Below are 21,568 nucleotides of genomic sequence, written 5' to 3'. Positions count from 1 at the left end.
CTTCTGCCGCCGTTTCGCCCCGTGTGACCTTCTGGCACAGTGTTGCCCCCGTCTGTCCTTCCGGCCGCTGGTCGCCCCCATCTGACCACCTGGCGCCGTGTCGCCCCCGTCTGTCTTACTGGAGGCGTGCCGCCCCCTTCTGTCTTTCTGGCGCCGTGTCGCCCCCGTCTGTATTTCTGGCGCCGTGTCGCCCCCGTCTGTCTTTCTTGCGCCGTGTCGCCCCCGTCTGTCTTTCTGGCGCTGTGTCGCCCCCGTCTGTCTTTCTGGCGCCGTGTCGCCCCCGTCTGTCTTTCTGGCGCCGTGTCGCCCCCGTCCGTCTCTCTGGCGCCGTGTCGCCCCGTCTGTCCTTCTGTTTCTGATGTTTGCTAAAATCAGCAGACCTCGTTTTAAAGTCAAGAATTTTCCAGAATGTTTATTCATCTTAATCCTAATCTGCAAAACAGAAGACAGAGAACAAAACAAAAAAACTAACAGCACAGAAAAAAAATGAAGAACCAAAATCCTTCAAGAAGTTAGAAAAAATATGAAAAAAATGTACATTTACATTCAAACAAAGGTGTTGTAGGGGTGTTTAGATAGCTTTAGGAGGGGTGGATGGGATGTTTTATTGTGTGCATAAATGTCTGTGTGTGTGTTTGTTGGGGAAATGTGGGACGCAGGTAGGGCCTCCAAGCCTGCTGGTGTTCGTCGCTGCTTCACCGGGCTTTTACAGAAGAATGTGTCACGCTGTGGGGTGGCTCGAAAGCCGGTAGGACCCAGATGCAGAGGGGGAGGCACACGGTTCAGGGACTAGAGGGTTTTAATAAACAAAAGGCGCTGCAGAGCAGGATTACAAAACAAACAAAAACTTACTTTGGCGTGGCGAGGGACATGGAAACATGAGCGTGGCAAAAAACATGGACCGAGGCATGAAGACAAGAAGACGAAAACACCATGACAAGGCTAATGGACCAGCACAGGAGGAAGGCAGAGACAAGACTTAAATACAGACAGGGCAGACAAGACACAGGTGAACACAATCAGGGCAGATGGGGACCAAAGGAAGTAAAACTTAAGAGACAAGACAGGAAACCTTTCAAAATAAAACAGGAAACAGAACCAAACAAGACAGAACAAGAACTAAGACGAAAAACAAGACACAACAAACTCAAACCATGACAAAATGGTCCGGTTCTAGAGGAGCTCTCAGTTCTGGAGGATTTCCCAGAGATCCAGTTCCTGAAACCTGACAGTTGGAATCTGCTCCTGGAATGTACTGATGGGTTTTCTGGAAGCTTTCAGGATGTTCTGCTGGACATTTGGTGGCGCCGCTCTCCTCTTTCCCCACTATAGTCATATGCCAAAGGGTCACAGTATTATGACAGCATTATTTCAATGACAGGGCGCACAGACATCCCTAATCAAAGCCTGTTTTTACTCTTAGCACTTCAAGAGAAGTTGGGCCTTCTACTGAGAAGAAAAACAACATAAACAGCTCACTGTCAGAGTCTTGTCTCAGAGCATCAGTAATAAAAGAGAAACTGTCAAACAGTGAACTCCTGCGGCACTTTAGTCATGAGTTTGTTCTCATTTCATCTCTCTTCATTTTCTCCAACAAATAATATATACTCCAGTATCTTGATGGAACCCTTCACTAGCGTGTTTTCATGTTGCTTTCTGTTCACATCCAAGCAGCTGGAAAAAGCTGTTTGGAGTTTCTTTTGCGTTGGAACCAGAGGAACATCTGCAGTTTCAGGGGGAGGCTGAAGCCCCCCCAGGGGCTCAGACGGCGTCTCCTGGATCCATGAAGATCTCTGCTGACGAGGAACTCATGAGCAAGGAAATGTCTTTCACAAAGGCACAGATTCCACACAATTCTGAGAGAGTCCATCCAAAACTTTATTGACTTTAGAAATATACAGAAATACAGAAATGTGTTATCACTTGAACTGAAATGCAAGAAAAGGAAAAGAAAAACAAAGGATCACCCAGGAACTGTAAATAAACTTTATTTTTACATAAAAATATTAGATGTATCATTTAATCTACAGCTTCCTCCTCTGCAAAATGATTTATAACCTGATGAACCAGATTAAATTAATCAGTTCAGGAAGGGATATACAAATGACTTTCTTTTTCTCCTTTTTCTTTCTAGGATTTATGAACGTGACCCATTAAACCTGGAGTGAGTTCATCAACAATAAAGCAGGTATCATTCCACAATAATTTGCTCCAACCTTTAAAGCATGAATCTGGTGGATGAAAGCGCTTTTTACTTCACAGCTTTTGTACAACATCTGCATCCAACGCTCACCTCATTCTCTTTGTAGAAAATTAGGATTACATGAGCAAGAATGACAATGACATTTTCTATAAATGAGCTACTTTACTCATTAGTTTCATCTTTAATATTGTTTGGGGTCAAATGTTAATATTGCTGCTTATTGAAACTATTGGTAATGTAATGCAGAGTTCTACAGCTGCAGCCTGGACTGTTCATTCTTTCCTTCACACTGCAGTCCTCTCCTCTGTACAGCCTCCAGAACCAGAACCATCAGGAACGTCTCGGTTCCTCTCGTGTTCTCCGTCTGCTTTTCTAAAAGACAACAATTCACCATCACTATAAAATACTTCAGGTCCTGTATTTGCCGTGCAGGTTGTGTGTTCAGTACCGTGGCGTAGAAGCAGGTGACGAGGATCATCGCCATCAAACCCACCGAGACGACAACCCAACGGATCATCAAACCCACCACAGAGACTGAAACAGAGGATTTCTGCTGAGTCATGTTGGACATTTGATTCTTCAGGAATTGGAACTTTTTCCTGACACACTTGGTGCTGATCTGGATCAGTAAATTCTAGAATTACAGAGTGTTGCAGCAAAATGGGACATGATCAGTAAAATAATGACGTTGGTGTTTGGTTTTACCTGAACAGATTATTTCAAGAGTAGATTGGCTTTGATCATCCCAACGCATAATATCACAGTCTTCCAGTGATGGGCCACACGGAGGCTGGATCCACCACACTGATCTGTTCAGGAAGTTGTCTTTGCTTCTAGTAGACAGAGCAGAACCACAACCCAGCTGAGCGCACACTGCAGAGGCGGAGTCCCGGCTCCAGTTAGAAGCAGCTACTGGTCCCCAGTCTCCACCGTAAAACATCTCCAGTGTTCCAGCACAGTGACTGACGTCTCCCTCCAGGCGGATGATTCCTTCATGTAGACACAAACAGATATGTTATTGATAAATGATTACACCTGATACCAGTTTAAAGCTGTGGCTCCTCCTCCACCTGAACAGGTGAGGTCAACAACTTTGTCTGATGAGGAGCTTCTCTCTAGTCTGGCGTGGTTGCAGTCCAGGAGAGAAGACTCATGACCTTTACAGAGAAACTCTTTGTTCCACTTTGGAGCTTCTGCTTCTCCATAGAGCGCCCCCTGGAGGACTGAAGGAGCCCCACAGCCCAGCTCCCTACAGACCACCTCTGCATCCAGCAGGTCAAAGTCATCTTCACACACGGAGGACCACCAGTTGTTGGACTTCACCTCCAGCCTGCCTGAACACCGACTGGATCCGTTCTCCAGCCTGACAGAGTCTGTGGATCCAGAAGAGAAGACCAAGTTTAGAACGGTTCACAATGAGGAATATTTCAATTCTCTGGACTCAAACATCTCAGGTTACTAAAAAAACGACTAAAGATCGACTCAATGACGCATCACAAACTGACAGTGAGACGTACATACAGTCGGCATCAGAAGGTTTGTTACCTGAGCAGGTGATTTCCACCGTGTAGCTGCTCATTCGAATGTGATACGAACATAGCTCCATATTTAGTGGAAATTCATAAAAGCAGTTAGACCAAATCCAGAAAACTGGCTTTTTTCTTGGAAGTTGTTTAGTTGTCGATGAAACGTAGGATCCACACTTCAGGTTCTTGCACACAGAAGCTAATGTTCTCTCTGTTCTTTTAAATCCCCATCCATCAACAGCCCTCCATTCTCTTCCGATTTTCACCTGGAGTTCACCAGAACAACGACTCGATCCCATCAATCTCACAGGATCAGGATCTGAAAGAAGCCAAGAAATCAAAGATTATTTGAGAAACATGGAAACAAAACCAGGTCAAGATCTGACCTTCAATCTGTAGCAAATGCTGTCTTGCTAGCACACAAGGAAGTGCAAAAACTGCTGCTTTGTCAAAGTGGGAGGAGCTTCCCTCCACCCGTCCACTTCCCTAAAGCTCCGTTCACATTGGCCTCAGTAACGCGTTTAAGCAGCCACTTCCAATGAAAAGTCAATGTAAACGTGCATTTAGGGCTTCTGGTTCAAAACTCTCACATTCACGCTTAGCTATGCAAGTTTCTATGACCGTTTTTAGGCTCCAAGAACAAAACACGCGACCTTTGAACTCACGTTGAAACCAGCTGAAACTTTGACCAATCAGAGACTTGGATTTGGTAATGACCAGTGAGTGAATATGGGTCACATGCCCGGTGCAAACAGAGCTTGAGATGACTTTCAATCAAACTTTTACTGATTGATGTACCTGCACAGGTGTTCTAGACATTTCTATAGTGGCGTAAATGTCACTAAAAGTTCCATCTGTGCTTATTGATCCATCAGCTCCCACTGAGATTGAACATGTTACAGAAACACGCCTACATTCACTAACTGGCAGCTGTACCTGAGCAGGTGAGTCCAACAGCTTTGTCAGGTGGACAGGCTTTTGTTTTCCTCCATGAGCTTCCACAGTCCAGAAGAACAGACTCATGACCTTCACAGAGAAACTCTCTGCTCAATATGGGAGCTTCTGCTTCTCCATAGAGCGCCCCCTGGAGGACTGAAGGAGCCCCACAGCCCAGCTCCCTACAGACCACCTCTGCATCCAGCAGGTCAAAGTCATCTTCACACACGGAGGACCACCAGTTGTTGGACTTCACCTCCAGCCTGCCTGAACACCGACTGGATCCGTTCTCCAGCCTGACAGAGTCTGTGGATCCAGAAGAGAAGACTAAGTTTAGAACGGTTCACAATGAGGAATATTTCAATTCTCTGGACTCAAACATCTCAGGTTACTAAAAAAACGACTTAAGATCGACTCAATGACGCATCACAAACTGACAGTGAGACGTACATACAGTCGGCATCAGAAGGTTTGTTACCTAAGCAGGTGATTTCCATCGTTTTGCTGGTCATTGCATCATAATAGAAACATTCCTCAATATTTAGTGGAATTATATGAAAGCAGGGAAAATTAATCCAGAAAACTGTCTTTTCTCTTGGAAGTTGTTTAATGGTCGATGAAACGTGGGATCCACACTTCATCTTCTTGCACATAGATGCTAATATTGTCTCTTTTCTTTCATATATCCAAGCATCAACAGCTCTCCATTCTCTTCCGATTTTCACCTGGAGTTCACCAGAACAACGACTCGATCCCATCAGTCTCATAGTAACAGGATCTGAAAGAAGCCAAGAAATCAAAGATTTTTTGAGAAACATGGGAACCAAACCAGGTCAAGATCTGACCTCCAATCTTTAGCAAATGCTGTCTTGCTAGCACACAAGGAAGTGCAAAAACTGCACTTTGTCAAAGTGGGAGGAGCTTCCCTCCACCCGTCCACTTCCCTAAAGCTCCGTTCACATCGGCCTCAGTAACGCGTTTAAGCAGCCACTTCCAATGAAAAGTCAATGTAAACGTGGATTTAGGGCTTCTGGTTCAAAACTCTCACATTCACACTTAGCTATGCAAGTTTCTATGACCGTTTTTAGGCTCCATGAACAAAACACGCGACCTTTGAACTCATGTAGAAACCAGCTGAAACTTTGACAAATCAGAGACTTGGATTTGGTAATGACCAGTGAGTGAATATGGGTCACATGCCCGGTGTAAACAGAGCTTGAGATGACTTTCAATCAAACTTTTACTGATTGATGTACCTGCACAGGTGTTCTAGACATTTCTATAGTGGCGTAAATGTCACAAAAAGTTCTGTCTGTGCTTATTGATCCATCAGCTCCAAGTGAGATTGAACATGTTACAGAAACACGCCTACATTCACTAACTGGCAGCTGTACCTGAGCAGGTGAGTCCAACAGCTTTGTCAGGTGGACAGACTTTTGTTTTCCTCCATGAGCTTCCACAGTCCAGAAGAACAGACTCATGACCTTCACAGAGAAACTCTCTGCTCAATATGGGAGCTTCTGCTTCTCCATAGAGCGCCCCCTGGAGGACTGAAGGAGCCCCACAGCCCAGCTCCCTACAGACCACCTCTGCATCCAGCAGGTCAAAGTCATCTTCACACACGGAGGACCACCAGTTGTTGGACTTCACCTCCAGCCTGCCTGAACACCGACTGGATCCGTCCTCCAGCCTGACAGAGTCTGTGGATCCAGAAGAGAAGACCAAGTTTAGAACGGTTCACAATGAGGAATATTTCAATTCTCTGGACTCAAACATCTCAGGTTACTAAAAAAACGACTTAAGATCGACTCAATGACGCATCACAAACTGACAGTGAGACGTACATACAGTCGGCATAAGAAGGTTTGTTACCTAAGCAGGTGATTTCCAATGTGCGGTTGCCCATTGTGTTTTCATACAAACATTCCTCCATATTTAGTGGAAATATATGAAAGCAGGAAGACCTAATCCTGAAAACTGTTTTTTCTCTTGGAAGTTGTTTAGTTGTCGATGAAACGTGGGATCCACATTTCAGGTTCTTGCACACAGATGCTGATGTTGTCTCTGTTCTTAGAAATCTTTCAGCATCAACAGCTCTCCATTCTCCTCCGATTTTCACCTGGAGTTCACCAGAACAACGACTCGATCCCATCAGTCTCATAGTAACAGGATCTGAAAGAAGCCAAGAAATCAAAGATTTTTTGAGAAACATGGAAACAAAACCAGGTCAAGATCTGACCTTCAATCTGTAGCAAATGCTGTCTTGCTAGCACACGAGGAAATGCAAAAACTGCTGCTTTGTCAAAGTGGGAGGAGCTTCCCTCCATGTTACGGCTGTGGTTATATATATTTGGGGTTTTTTTTCTGTTTAGTCTGTGTTTCTGTGAAATTTTTTCAATCAGAGTGAGACATTATTGTTTTTTGTGGATCTTTGTTTCTGTGTCTGATTATATTCAGGTGTTGTACTGAAATGGGTGTTGCTTCCATTTGGACCCAAGCTGATGGAGTTATCCTTTAAAAGCACCACTTGGACCTCCAGCCTGGGAGAAGGGAGCTCGGCTGTAATCAGTCTCCACTGCAGCTTGACCCTCTTCTCCATTTGTTTAGTTTTTCTGTTTTGCACTTTGTAATTCTTTGTGGTTTTGTGTTTAGGCCCACTCTGTAGTTTTGTCTGGTCTAGTTTTGTTTAAGTGAAGCTGTAGGGGTGAACTGACATTTTCTTTAGTACTCCTTTTCTCCTGGGGGGTATTCCAGAAAGCAGGTTATGCTAGCTCCCACGGTAAGTTTGGGGCTAAGGAAGTTGATAACCTCAGCTTTCAGTTCCATAAATGAAGGTATGTTTCAGGATATGTCAAGTTGCCATAGCAACTCATGCTCTGAACATAACCTGGTCGGGAGCAGGTTTACTTGAAGGTTAGTTTGTTTACAGAGGTGAAGCAGCATGGCGTGTCCATTTGAAGATGATTCAGTGGATGAAGAAGCTCAGATAATACTTTTTCCGCCGTGAGAGGGTGATAAGATCACATATGGATGTTGAGAATATAAACTTTACACTTTGAGTTCTAACTTAATTATTTGCTTCAGTTAAGAAAAAACATTTTTTAGTGAAGTCAGTAGTTATCAGACAGTTATTTTACTTTTATTTAAATTAATTCAATTAAGTAGGTGTAACTTTGGTGCTGCTGTAAGATCAGCACCGCAAGGAATTGTGGGATACAATTCCCTTTGCCTGTCTGGATGGATTTGGATTTATTTTGGGTTTTTTGAAAAAATGTGTTCACTTGTTTAGCTGTTTTACTGTATTTTCCCCAGGTATTTGTTCTGTTATCTTTAATTCTTTCTGCACCATGAGTGAGAGGAAGGAAGAAGATGATGAGGTTATTTAGCATCAATAGTTCTATGGTATCGCATAAGAATAGGAGTTACAGGTGGAGTCTTGGTAATTAAATGAATGGTATATATTATAAATCCACAACATATTATTTATTTGAATTTTATGAAAATAAGAAATTCTGCAGCCTCTAACTTAGACATATGAGAGTTCAAGAAGTACGATAAATTCAGATGGACAGCTCTCCATCCTCATTCTCCTGGACCTCACTGCAGCATTTGAGACCATCAGTCACTCCATCCTGCTCTCCCGTCTCAAGAACGGTCTCAACATCACCGGCTCTGCTCTATCCTGGCTTCAGTCCTACCTCACAAACCTTCAACAGTTTATCAAGGGAAACAATTGCTCATCCTCCACAGCTCCTCTGTTGCAAGGTGTTCCCCAAGGTTCGGTGCTTGCCCCACTCCTGTTCATCCTTTACCTCATTCCCCTTGGTGACATCATCTGACAACATGGTTTAAATTTTCACTGTTATGCTGATGACATACAACTATACATCTCCACCAAATCCATCAGCTCCACCACTTATTTCACACTCACCCGCTGTCTAACAGACATCAAAACATGGCTTGAGCAAAATTTTCTCAAACTCAACTGTGATAAGACCGACATAATCATAATTGGCCCCAAAGCCATCACAAAATCCATACAAAATTTTCAGTTAAATTTCAATAACACCACGCTTTCTTCATCACCAGTCATCGGCAACCTTGGGTTTCTCTTTGACACTAATCTATCACTTGAGCAACATGTTAATCAAATCACTCGGCCTGCCTGTTTCCACCTGAAAAACATTGCCCGCCTCTGTTCATCCCTCTCCTTTGCTGCTGCTAAAACCCTCATTCATGCTTTTATTACCTCCCGGTTAGATTATTGCAATAGCATACTCCTTGGTACACCCTCCAGAATAATAAATAAGATGCAATACATTCAGAACTCTGCTGCCCGTCTGCTCACACACACCCGCTCCCGTGAACACATCACCCCCGTCCTTCAAGACCTTCACTGGCTCCCCATCCATCAGCGTATCAAATTCAAAGTTCTCCTCATCACTTTCAAAGCCCTTTATAACCCGGCCCCACCATACCTCACCGATCTCCTCGAGCGTCACACCCCTTCCCGCTCCCTGCGCTCGTCCGATGCTAACCTTCTGTCTCTCCCCTGTCGGACCAAGCGCCGAAACTGTGGAGACAGAGCCCTTTCCATTGCTGCTCCAACCCTATGGAACACTCTGCCCCAACATCTCAGAGACTGCACTGACCTCCCAGTTTTTAAAAAATCACTTAAAACTCATCTTTTTAAAATAGCTTTTAATCGTTAATGTCTTCTATGTTTTTATTAATATTTTTATTGTATTAGCTCTGTTCTTATGAACTGTTTTTGCTCATGTGTTGTAAAGCATCTTTGTGTGCCATTTAAAGCGCTATACAAATAAAAAAAATTATTATTATTATTATTATTAAAAACATTTAATTGAATTGGAGTAATATGACATTTAGTTAGATATGTATGCAAATTTGAGTTGTAAAAACAATTATTCAGTTGGATATTAAGAAATTATGTTGAATACATTTAACTTAATTAGTTGTTACCAATAAAAATAATTCCTTTACGTTTTATAAGTTGTGTATATATACATCACAGAGTAATTGAGTAATCGTTCTTTTTCTCCAAGCAGAAACTCTTTCTTTTGCTGATGATGCAGCAATGTTACTTTTTTGATAGACGTATAATCTTCATACGGCGTCAATAAAAGCTCAGACTCACTAAATTATAGCACCCTCTTTTGTTCTCCATGCGTATCCATGGTAACTCTGGAAATTGGCGATCTATTGAGAATGTCTTTATGTACCTGCTGTGCACGTGCATTAACCCAGGGTTACCATGTAATTAAGCTAACTCATATCTAGGGATGGGTATCATTTAGGTTTTAACGGTACCACTACTCTTATTGATACTGCTTATCGATCTAGTATTTCAACAATACAAAACATTTTACTTTATGCCCCTTTTCCGGTGTAGGGGTACCTAGAGGGGCATAACATAAAAGTGACAGTTTTTGCCCATTTTAAATTAATTAATAAACACCAAAGATTGTCTCTGTACAAACATTCATCTTCAGTTTTGTCCCTTTTGGGGTCACAGGGCTGCTGGAGCCTAACCCGACCACTTACGGGTTAAGGCAGGGGAATGCCTGGACAGGTCACCAGTCTGGTTGCCGTACAAATATAACAAATTTAATTACAAATGAATAACAACCAACAAGAACTTCAAGTAAAGCAAAAAGACTTCAGGGTGAACCAAAACCAAAATGACAAATAAAACCCCACCCAACTGAAATCTGTTTTCTTGCCTGTACTAAAAGAAAAGGGGAAAACAAAGACAAACACCAACCTCTCTGGACTAACACGAACAGGGGGGTATTCAAAAAAACATGTTTAAACTACCCTGACTTTAACCCTGAACTCTGGCTGAAATCTGCCTGAACTTGCTTACTCTGGGTATGTTGGTTACAAAAGACCGGATATAACTAGGGATGGGTACCGAGCCCCGGGGCAACATTCTCAAAGACCGCACCCACCTCCACGGGGCGCGGGGCTGTTGTTCACACAGTACTCGGCACGTGCGTAAAACTAATTAAATCAGTGCCAGAGCGCCCCGACTATCTTGTCAATCTGCTGCTATGATGACCGTTATTTGCGCTCTCTGTATAGAAAACACTGGAGGAGCGCGGGAAAAAACAACTCTCTCATGGGCTGTGATGCTGTAGTATCGCGAGACCCGATGAGAGGAGGGTGGTGAGTTAACTTGGCGGCGCGCCACAAAGTTAACAAAATTTGAAAGTTTGTCAAGCATTTGTCAGCCAGGAGGACTTGGAAGACCTGGAGAATTACATCGACGATGATTGGAAGACCCGGAGACCACTGTGAAGTCCTTCATGGAGGCCCACCTGAAGCTCCCCAAGGAAGAGGTCCAGAAGATCAGTTTCCACACGGTTCACCGGCTCGGAGGAAAGAGGCCAGACAACAAGCACCCGCGTCCAATTGTTGCCAAATTTGAGCATTATAAACAAAAGGAGCTGCTGAAGGGCCGAGGCTGGGAGCTGAAGGGAACACACCTCAGTGTTAACTACCAGTTTCCAGTCGAGATCCTTCGCCGTTGGAAAATCCTCTTCCTGCTGAGGAGGAAGCATCTCACTGCTGGATCACGAGCGGTGGTGGCCGTTGACAAATTGAACGTGGACGGCCGGCTGTTCCGGGACCCAGAGCTAACACCCTGCCCGTGCTGAAGGCTTTCAGAGGTGCACTGACATCTGCGCTGCCCAGAAGAAACCCGCAAACGTATTTTAGTCAGACAACTCTTGCAGTAAGAAATATTTATTTGACATACTTAATTTTCCACATTCTTTAAGTTGGCATTCACATCTTTTCGTTTGGCATAAGGCTCCGTTCAATTCCATGAGAAATTTCCAAAAAAACTTTCGGGTAACAAAACCCCCCTTTACGGAGCCAACAGGTGGAAGCCAGGGAGAAGGGGGGGGGGGGGGCGAAGAATGAGCGCTGAAGGTAAGAAGGAAAATGAACAACTGCGCACCTGGGCTTAAATAGGATGCTGAGCAGGTGAGTTAATTGACTGAACCGCCATAGGGTAGTTACCTGTAAAACACTGCAGCGAGTATCTGCCTGAAATACGACAAGACGTCATTTCAGTCAGACAACTCTTGCAGTAAGAAATATTTATTTGACATACTTAATTTTCCACATTCTTTAAGTTGGCATTCACATCTTTTTGTTTGGCATAAGGCTCCGTTCAATTCCATGAGAAATTTCCATAAAACTTTCGGGTAACAAAACCCCCAACACCAAAATCATCCAGAAGAAGAAAAATGTGAATGTATAATCAGTGTGTAATAAAATGGGCTGTGTTTTCGGCGGCATTCCATTTTTATTTCATTTCCCAGTATGACTGCTATGTGTGACCCGGCACCATTGACCGTTGGGCCGCCCCCGTTCGAGTACAGCGCCACGAAGGGAACATGCTAACTAGTGGATCTGCTATGTGTGACCCGGCACCATTGACCGTTGGGCCGCCCCCGTTCGAGTACAGCGCCACGAAGGGAACATGCTATCTAGTGGATCTGCTATGTGTGACCCAGCACCATTGACCGTTGGGCCGCCCCCGTTCGTGGAAACCACTAGAGGAACATACTATCTGAAAGAGAGAGGGAAAGAAATAAAAGGGGAGCCATCATAAGAATTACTCATACCTGATCTTAGAACGTAAGCTCACGTCCGCAAAACGCTGTGCGGAACTTTAATTTAAACTGCCAAACAACCCGTATGAGACATTAACTTAACATCCAATCCAAGCTTCCAATGGCGTATTATGACATGCTTAAGTAACAGCCATTATTCAAACTTCCATTAAACTAAGAACAAGCTTGATGGCCATAAACTTCTTCCATTTTGGCAACTATATATACATGGGCTTAAGTAACATCCATTATTTCGAAGCTCCCAACGACAGTATAACGAACGAGCTTAATAGCCATAATTTTCTCCATTTGGCATTCCAATTATGAGCGCTCAAGGAACATCCATTTAATTGAGGTTCCATCCATATATTAAGAACGAGTTCAACGCCCATAATTACTATGCTTCATTGGCATACTACAAACAAATGAGCTTAAGAACCAAATTCGAGCTCCAGCGCATACTATGATAAAACTTTGAATATCCTAAATTTTGAGGCTTCCACCTGGCAATAATTTTCATTTAACATCTATAATCGAAGAATTTACATTCATTCTGCGGTTGACATTGATTTATTAATTCAGTCAGAAGTGTCATTGGAATGCAGAGGAGGTCCAACGCCCCGTCACTTTCAGTGCAGCAATAGGTACGTCGAGCAGTCATCGTTGCAGCACCAGATCAAGGAATGCATGGGTGACATCATTTCCTGGAAACGGAGAAGCTGATCGGGGCGTAGGGGTTCGCAGGTTCAGGATGTGATGCATAGATAAAAACAAAGCAGTATTAGTCTTGACAAGAATATATAAATAACCCAGAAACTGATCAGTTTCAAAATGCTTGAGATAAATGAAATAACAGTGCTTTTAAAGAACAAATCTGAGAAAGTGAAATTTAGTAAATAGTCAAGGTAAAGACCCATTGTGGATTTATCACACCCTAGAAACCACCATAATTACAAATTCCAACAGTGAAATGATAGTGAAATATATAACCTGTGCGAAATCTTAACACCAATTTCTTATATACTCCAATGATAAGAAAAGTAACCTTTGACAGTTTCAGAGGGACGCACCTTTAGGAGGCCATCGAGGAGTAGGTGATGGGAAGAGTAGCCAAGGAGATTTGTAGATGAGGAAGGTCAACATCCCACGTAGCAAAGGATTACATCTCGGCTGGATTTGATGCTTTGTATTTGATATTAGTGGTTCTCAAATTGGTGGACAACAAAGTACAGACTACTGAAATTTTAATTAGCCAAGGGCGTCTGGATACTGCAAAAGAGAACTTGGGAGCCATGAGGGATCATAGGTTTTGATAGTATTTTTTCTAGACTGACCTTAAGCATTTAGAGGCGGAGTATAACAAGCCTCTAAATGGGAATGCATCTAGCAGAGTGCCATCTGCTTAAGAAAGGCAGATAGAAGACTGACTTGTGGACACAAGATGTAACTCTTGAACTAAGCTTGAGAGCGTAAGTGATATATTTCCTATGGCCAGGGTAGAAATTGCTCAAGGTGTTATTTAAACATTAACCAAGTCAACCGATGACACAATACTATCATTCACTATTGAAACAGCCTTAATATAATCTCCAAGGATTAAATAACCGGTCAACCCCTTAAAACCATCAGAGCTGTGGATTCTGGCGGCCGGACAAACACAAACCACTCTTCTTAAATCCTTTTCCCCAAAACCAGAAGGCGCAGACTCAGAAGAACAAGTGGAGGGAGCCTGAAGACACGACAGTCATCATAACAAAACCACTCCAGGCATAGAGAGGGAAAGATCAAACGCAAAACACGAAAATCCAGAACAGGAACACTGGGCCCAGGACCGAACTACCCAGAACAAGAACACAAGATGAACGGATGACCATAGGACCAAAGCTACAGCAATGTCAGGTGGCCCAATTATTGACAAATCATATTCAACCAAAAATTGAATAAACGACATGCTGCACAAAAGGTAGAGATGACATATTGGGGAGAGACAAGCATCAATGAACCACCCAAATCCATAGAAGAAAAATAAATCCGGACGGGTGGAGGACCATACATTATAGACAACGTGGAAACCCAGATTTGAAAATAAAGTTTTTCTCTTTCTTATTTTTTTATTTTTTGACACAGAGATTCAAAATACCAGGGATACAGAGGAAATTTGGCCACCAAGAAATCATCAATAACTCGCAAAATGAAGGGGAACCCATCGCCTACAAATATCCAGTACAGGGCTTCTGATAATAAAGTCGATATTATGAGGACTGCCACGACAGCTGAACAGAACAGAACAGTGAGACCATCAGTGACAGAAGACATCCTCAGCCTTATATCGCGTTCGGAGGAAATCGTGGAGACAGCATGGGCAGCTGAAGAAAATATATACTAATCCTGAAGGAGCATGGGGAACCAGACCAGTGATGCCCAGAAGATGAACTGCGAGGCGGTAACAGGTCCAGATCAAGTCACGTCAACCTGAACACTTCCTAGGGGCCACCCTCAGTGGAGGCTTTGAAAACGATGCCCCGGAAGAATCCATCACATAGCACCCACAAACCTCCAAACCAAACCAGAGAGAAAACAACAAATTAACTGTCCATCCGAGAAAACAAGGCCGCGACGAGACTAACACACTCACTAATGCGGCCGACACAAGTCCCTGAAGCCAGGGCAGGACCCACTGGGGTACACAGAGCGGGAAAAACAGGCGGAGCAGAACCAGATGCAGAACTTGCCGAGAGAATAAAATGAGCCATAGACGCTGCATAAGAGAGACCAATCATAGGGAAAATGTCCAAAGAGGAGAACCGGGTCCAAGAGACACTGATTCACATTCTGACTAACCAGCAGCTACAACAATGAAGAAAATAAACAGAAGAACCGCCATAATAATAAAGCCAGCATCGAATTAAAGATAGTCAAGATTCACACTCAGCTCCCAAAGAACAAAACAGCAACAGAAAAAAATGCTAAAAGCCACAACAAATTCAGCCAGCATGAGAAACCAGTCCAGACGAGGACCGCTAGCCTTCACAACCACAGAAAAGACCCCACAACCCCTGAAACAATAACCGGACGACGCAGAACTACGCAGCAGAAAAGGAATCAGAAGTGCATCATGAAGTGGACCATAAGTCCAAAACTACAATTCCCAGGGTCATTAGGTGCGTGACGTCCCCGAAGTAAACAGGAAGCAAGAGCGTAGCCCTAGAAAAACAACACGGGAAAGAACCACATGCCGCTCACCGTAGAAATTCGGCTGACCACGGCAGACGAGAAGACCCGGACTGCTCCTCCTGCTACTCTTAGGAAAACTTTTTATTTCTCTTCCCCTCTTACATTCATGTTTCTGTTGTTGTTTCGTTGTTTTTGTTCTTTCTCTTTTCTTCTTCACAGAATTTACTACACTGGACAGAGGATGTTCAAGATGGGTCTCAGTAACTCAGACATTTGCGAGCACTGTAACAGTAATCTACCCGACAGTTACATGCACGTACTGTGGTTCTGCACGCCTGTCCAGGCTCTCTGGCAGCAGGTATGTGCCGATCTATCAGTCTGGCTTAAGGTTTCAATCACGGCTTTACCGTCACTTTGTGTGCTTGGTGACATGAGTGCCATCGATGAAGAAGGAGGATTAGTATCTATCATTTTCATAACTCTTTGTATTGCTAAAAAAACTATTTTAATAAATTGGAAAAACAAGAAAAATATTAATGTAAGTCCCTCTTGGGACCCCCAGTCGCTCTGGGTGTCATCCGCTTCGGCTGCGGGGTCTGGAGTGGGGTGGGGCTTGTCGGCCCTGTCCTGTGGGGGGTCCCACCATACAGCCACTTCAGGCGTGATCCCAGCCCCAGGTGTAGATGGGCAGCCCATCCAGTGCCGCTGGACCTCCCCCCCGAGCAAGGCCCCCCACCGACCCCCCCAGTGCAGGCAAGGAGACCACCCCCCAAGCCAAGCCAGACCACCAATGCACCACCACCACCACCACCACGCACCCCCACACCCAAGCCCAGAAGACCACGCAGCACCCCAGCCCGCCCCACCCAGGTACCGGACCCGACCCCCTGACCAACGGAGCCCCCATCGCCCCCCATCAGGCACCCCCACCCCGAACCATGGCAAGGAGCAGCAACGACCAGGCCCCCCCGCCCCCTAAGTCCTGGAGTTACCTATGGGAGACCGAAGAGACTGAATTCTTTCAAAGTTACCCCGGGGCCCTGACCCCCGGGGCGTGATTGAATTAAATATTTCACACTAGTTTGAATGCATAAGTGTGCGTGTGTGAACACTATCTGTTTTGTGTACATGTTGACATGTGGACATTTTTGCAGCTAACAGGTGTGTTGATGACATTTGTGTGTGTGTGTGCAGACAGCCCCCCCCCCTTTGAGATTTGTATTACATCTGAACCTCACCGCAATGATAAGCATACAGTAACTTGTGGCTTTATGCTGCTTCATGGTTTTACCCCCCTCCTATAATCACCATCCTACCCCCCACCCCCCCTCTCTAGCATCCCTCTCTTCATCCCTCTTTTCCTTTTCCCTCTGGTCCAACACAAAAGATTAATAACCCCTTTTGTTAAAGTAAAATATTTCCAACACAAGAGGCCCTTAGTTCTCATCTGTTTGCCAGGCTGTTTGACAGGACAAGTAAAAAATAAAAATTAAAAATACAGCTCTCATCTGCAGAAGATGTGAACAGGTAAAGAGAAAAAGCAGGTAGAGAGGAGGGTGGGTGCTTTGGCTTTAAACTGTCAGAGAGATGGAAACACGGGCGTCAAATTTAGACGCAGCTTTCACTGAGGGAGTTGAAGCAGAGACTCTCTCTGGAATGATTATATGAACTCAAATATTTATTTAATTTTTTTATATTTAAATCATGACAGCAATATGTCAAAAGATTGCTTTTCTTTAAATAACCTCTTTTTTCGTGTATTTTACTTTTCAAGTTGGAAAAATGTACTAAGTGAAATGTTTTGTACACAAGAAGCCAGACAGACCTCTCGCTATTCAGTGAGAATAGCGACATTAATATCATCATTAATTAACGGAAAATTGACTGACTTGGTGGGTTAAATATGGCAGATTACGTTTATAGCTTGTGGGATGTAAAAATAGGCGACAGTACCGATAGCAGAGCCGTGGAGGTCAGAACTTAACGAAACTGTGGTCTTGGAAAATGTTTTGGAACCGACGTCCCCAGAGATAGCAAGTTAAGGAAAATTTCAGCCAGAGTTCAGGGTTAAAGTTAGGTTAGTTTAAACATGCTTCCTGGAATAACCCCCTGTTCATGTTAGTCCAGAGAGGTTGGTGATTGTCTTCGTTTTTACTTTTCTTTTTACCTTTGTGCTATCGTATGGGGTCCAGATGACCCCCCCCTTACATTGATGTGTTCTCCCTACCATGACAAAGGTGGATAAAGGTGGAAAGATTTCATGTAATCCATGGACACCAGTGAAGATCACAAATCATTGAAGAAAAAAGGTTCAGAGCTCTGTCTAGTGGGTCTAGATGACCCAACTCCCAATGTTAAAATACCTTGGAGGCACGTTAACGTTGGGAATGGGGTCATCTGGACCCCACAAGATAGCACAAGGGTTAGTACAGGTAAGAAAACAGATTTCAGTTGGGGGGGGGGTTGTTTGTCATTTTGGTCTTGGTTCACCCTGAAGTCTTTTTGCTTTACTTTAAGTTCCTGTTGGTTCTTATTCATTTATAAATAGTTTGTTATATTCGTAAGGAGACGATGATTTGGTGCTTTGTTATGAACTACGAACGGGCAAAAACTGTGAGTTTAATGTGATGCCACTCTAGGTACCTCTACACCAGAAAAGGGGCGTAGCATTCCACCCGTCCACTTCCCTAAAGCTACGTTCACATCAGCCTCAGTAACGCGTTTAAGCAGCCACTTCCAATGAAAAGTCAATGTAAACGTGCATTTAGGGCTTCTGGTTCAAAACTCTCACATTCATGCTTAGCTATGCAAGTTTCTATGACCGTTTTTAGGCTCCAAGAACAAAACACATGACCTTTGAACTCACGTTGAAACCAGCTGAAACTTTGACCTACCAGAGACTTGGATTTGGTAATGACCAGTGAGTGAATATGGGTCACATGCCCGGTGCAAACTGTAATGTTAGAAGTGACCAGTAGAGGGCACTGGTGAGTTAAGCATGAAGGGACTGAGGTGGAAAGAACACGAGGAAGTGGTTGATGAATGTCTGGAACTGGAATGTATGTTAGAGAGCAACGGAGGAATAAAAGTCTCAAGAGTTGAACCTACAGAGTGTCCTGCAGTCTATTTTATGTCTGTAAGACAAGAACAGACATTACACAAACAGAGCTTGAGATGACTTTCAATCAAACTTTTACTGATTGATGTACCTGCACAGGTGTTCTAGACATTTCTATAGTGGCGTAAATGTCACAAAAAGTTCCGTCTGTGCTTATTGATCCATCAGCTCCCAGTGAGATTGAACATGTTACAGAAACACGCCTACATTCACTAACTGGCAGCTGTACCTGAGCAGGTGAGTCCAACAGCTTTGTCAGGTGGACAGGCTTTTGTTTTCCTCCATGAGCTTCCACAGTCCAGAAGAACAGACTCATGACCTTCACAGAGAAACTCTCTTCTCAATGTGGGAGCTTCTGCTTCTCCATAGAGCGCCCCCTGGAGGACTGAAGGAGCCCCACAGCCCAGCTCCCTACAGACCACCTCTGCATCCAGCAGGTCAAAGTCATCTTCACACACGGAGGACCACGAGTTGTTGGACTTCACCTCCAGCCTGCCTGAACACCGACTGGATCCGTTCTCCAGCCTGACAGAGTCTGTGGATCCAGAAGAGAAGACCAAGTTTAGAACAGTTCACAATGAGGAATATTTCAATTCTCTGGACTCAAACATCTCAGGTTACTAAAAAAACGACTTAAGATCGACTCAATGACGCATCACAAACTGACAGTGAGACGTACATACAGTCAGCATCAGAAGGTTTGTTACCTGAGCAGGTGATTCCCAACGTGTCCCTGCTCATTGTATCGTCATACAAACATTCCTCAATATGTAGGGGAAATTTATACAAACAGCCAGAACTAGTCAAGAAAACCGGCTTTTCTCTTTGAAGTTGTTTAATTGTCGATGAAACGTGGGATCCACACTTCAGGTTCTTGCACACAGATGCTAATGTTGTCTCTGGTGTTAGAAATACCCAGGCACCAACAGCTCTCCATTCTCTTCCACTTTTCACCTGGAGTTCACCAGAACAATGACTCGATCCCATCAGTCTCACAGAAGCAGGATCTGAAAGAACCCAAGAAATCAAAGATTGTTTGAGAAATATGGAAACCAAACCAGGTCAAGATCTGACCTTCAATCTGTAGCAAATGCTGTGTTGCTAGCACACAAGGAAGATCAAAAACTGCAACTTTGTCAAAGTGGGAGGAGCTTCCCTCCACCCGTTCTGTCAGTTCTTCACTCACTCGTTTGAAGCGCTCCAGCATATCTGCATGCAGGGACTTGTGGCTTTGATGCCAATTGTTGTCTCTGATGCAAGTGGAAACCCCTTGAAACACAGTATCCTTCAGTGTTTCAGTCTTTATCTCCCTGAGGGTCATAGCTGTACGTGTCAAATGAGTTGCAGCAAAATTCACATACTCCTCAGCAACCTCAGTAGCACGTGTGCTCTCACATGATGGAGACGCAGACGCAAGATAGGGCCTGAGGCTTCAGGCAGGTGGTTTTGACTTTATTGACTTGATTGTTCCATATGGCTTCCAAAGCTTTATGATCAGTGACAAGTGTGAATGGATGACCAATAGGTACAGGTGAAAATGCTTACTGCTCCAGACAATAGCCAGTGCTTCCTTCTCTGTCTGAGAATTTCTGCTCTCAACGTCACTGAGAGCTCTACTTGCATAGGCTATGACATGTCTTTCTGCTGTTTCATCTCGCTGACAGAGGATGGCACCCAGGCCAACCAGGATAACATTCACCAGTAATTTTGTCTCTCTGCCTGGATAGAAGTAGGACAAAACCATGTCACTCATAAGACCGTTTCAGTTTTTGCAGTGCAATCTGCTGGTCTGGGCCCCACACCCAAGTTGCATCTTTTCTTCTTGTGAGTTTGCGTAGTGGCTCTGTGATGGACGTGAAGTCCTTGATGAACCTGGAACAGTAATTGGCCATGCCAAGGAGACTTTTGATGTCACTGGGAGTCTTGGGGTCAGAGGCCTGGTGAACAGCAGCGACTTTTTTTGGGTCTGTGGACGCACCATCAGCGGAGCAAATGAAACCAAAGAACTCCAGTTTGGATTTGTTAAATTCACATTTGTCATTGTGAGTGAGGCCACTTTCCTTTAGCCTATGGAACAGAGCTCTAAGGTTGTCATCATGTTCCGCCTGTGAGGCACCAAAAACTATGATGTCATCATTGAAATTCTTCACACCCGCCAGACCTTGGAGAGTTTGACAGATGGCGTTCTGAAATACCTCAGCAGCAGATGATATTCCAAAACTGAGTTGTTTGTAGCGCTTGAGTCCTCGGTGGGTGGTGAATGTGGTGATGTATCGGCTGTGAGGGTGTAGCTCCAACTGATGATATCCAGTTGACGTGGGACCACTCTCCCATGGGCCCACCACCCGTAGGAGACCTCAAAAGGGGCCGGTGCAATGTGGTTTGGGTGGCAGTCGAGGGCGGGTGCCTCGGCGGCCCAAACCCCGATCATGGAACCTGGCTTTTGGGACATGGAATGTCACCTCTCTGGGAGGGAAGGAGCCTGAGCTGGTGCGACAGGTTGAGAGATACCGTCTAGATATAGTCGGGCTCACCTCCACACATAGCCTGGGCTCTGAAACTCAGTCCTTAGAGAGGGGTTGGACTCTCTACCACTCTGGAGTTGCCCAAGGTGAGAGGCGGCGGGCTGGCGTGGGCTTACTTGTGAGCCCCCAGCTCAGCCGCCAAGTGTTGGAGTTCACCCCGGTGGACGAGAGGGTCATGTCCCTCCGCCTCCGGGTGGGGGACAGGTCTCTAACTGTGGTTTCGGCTTACGGGCCGAACAGCAGTTCGGAGTACCAGGCCTTCTTGGTGTCTCTCGAAGGGGTACTGGAAAGTGCCCCAACGGGGGACTCCATTGTCTTCCTGGGGGACTTCAATGCCCACGTGGGCAATGACAGTGGCACCTGGAGGGGTGTGATCGGAAGGAACGCCCCCCCTGATCTGAACCCGAGTGGTGTTTTGTTATTGGACTTCTGTGCTCGTC

The 21,568-nt window shown here is 44.6% G+C and overlaps 2 protein-coding genes across 2 annotated transcripts in view; both read right to left on the bottom strand.

Moving 5' to 3' along the window:
- Window positions 1-1,972: 1,972 nt before the first annotated feature.
- LOC105358203 (CD5 antigen-like) lies at window positions 1,973-5,245 on the bottom strand. Its single transcript, XM_023961324.1, has 6 exons — window positions 5,144-5,245; window positions 4,666-4,971; window positions 3,274-3,576; window positions 2,909-3,193; window positions 2,652-2,737; window positions 1,973-2,575 (listed from the first exon to the last, which is right to left on the bottom strand). The coding sequence occupies exons 1-6, from the start codon at window positions 5,175-5,177 to the stop codon at window positions 2,534-2,536; spliced, it is 1,056 nt and encodes a 351-aa protein (XP_023817092.1). The 5' UTR covers window positions 5,178-5,245; the 3' UTR covers window positions 1,973-2,533.
- A 152-nt stretch (window positions 5,246-5,397) lies between these two features.
- Window positions 5,398-21,568, bottom strand: part of LOC110014792 (antigen WC1.1-like) — a 56,072-nt gene continuing 39,901 nt past the window's right edge. Inside the window, exons 3-6 of the mRNA XM_023961810.1 lie at window positions 18,833-19,138; window positions 6,538-6,837; window positions 6,143-6,365; window positions 5,398-5,443 (exon numbers count right to left, since the gene is read on the bottom strand). Coding sequence (XP_023817578.1) covers window positions 5,398-5,443; window positions 6,143-6,365; window positions 6,538-6,837; window positions 18,833-19,138 — 875 coding nt within the window. The remainder of the gene's footprint in view (window positions 5,444-6,142; window positions 6,366-6,537; window positions 6,838-18,832; window positions 19,139-21,568) is intronic.

The sequence above is a fragment of the Oryzias latipes genome, chromosome 13, assembly GCF_002234675.1.
Source record: "Oryzias latipes chromosome 13, ASM223467v1".
NCBI lineage: Eukaryota > Metazoa > Chordata > Actinopteri > Beloniformes > Adrianichthyidae > Oryzias > Oryzias latipes.
The sequence above is the reverse complement of the archived record's forward strand: the minus strand, read 5'-3'. Positions and strand labels throughout refer to the sequence as shown.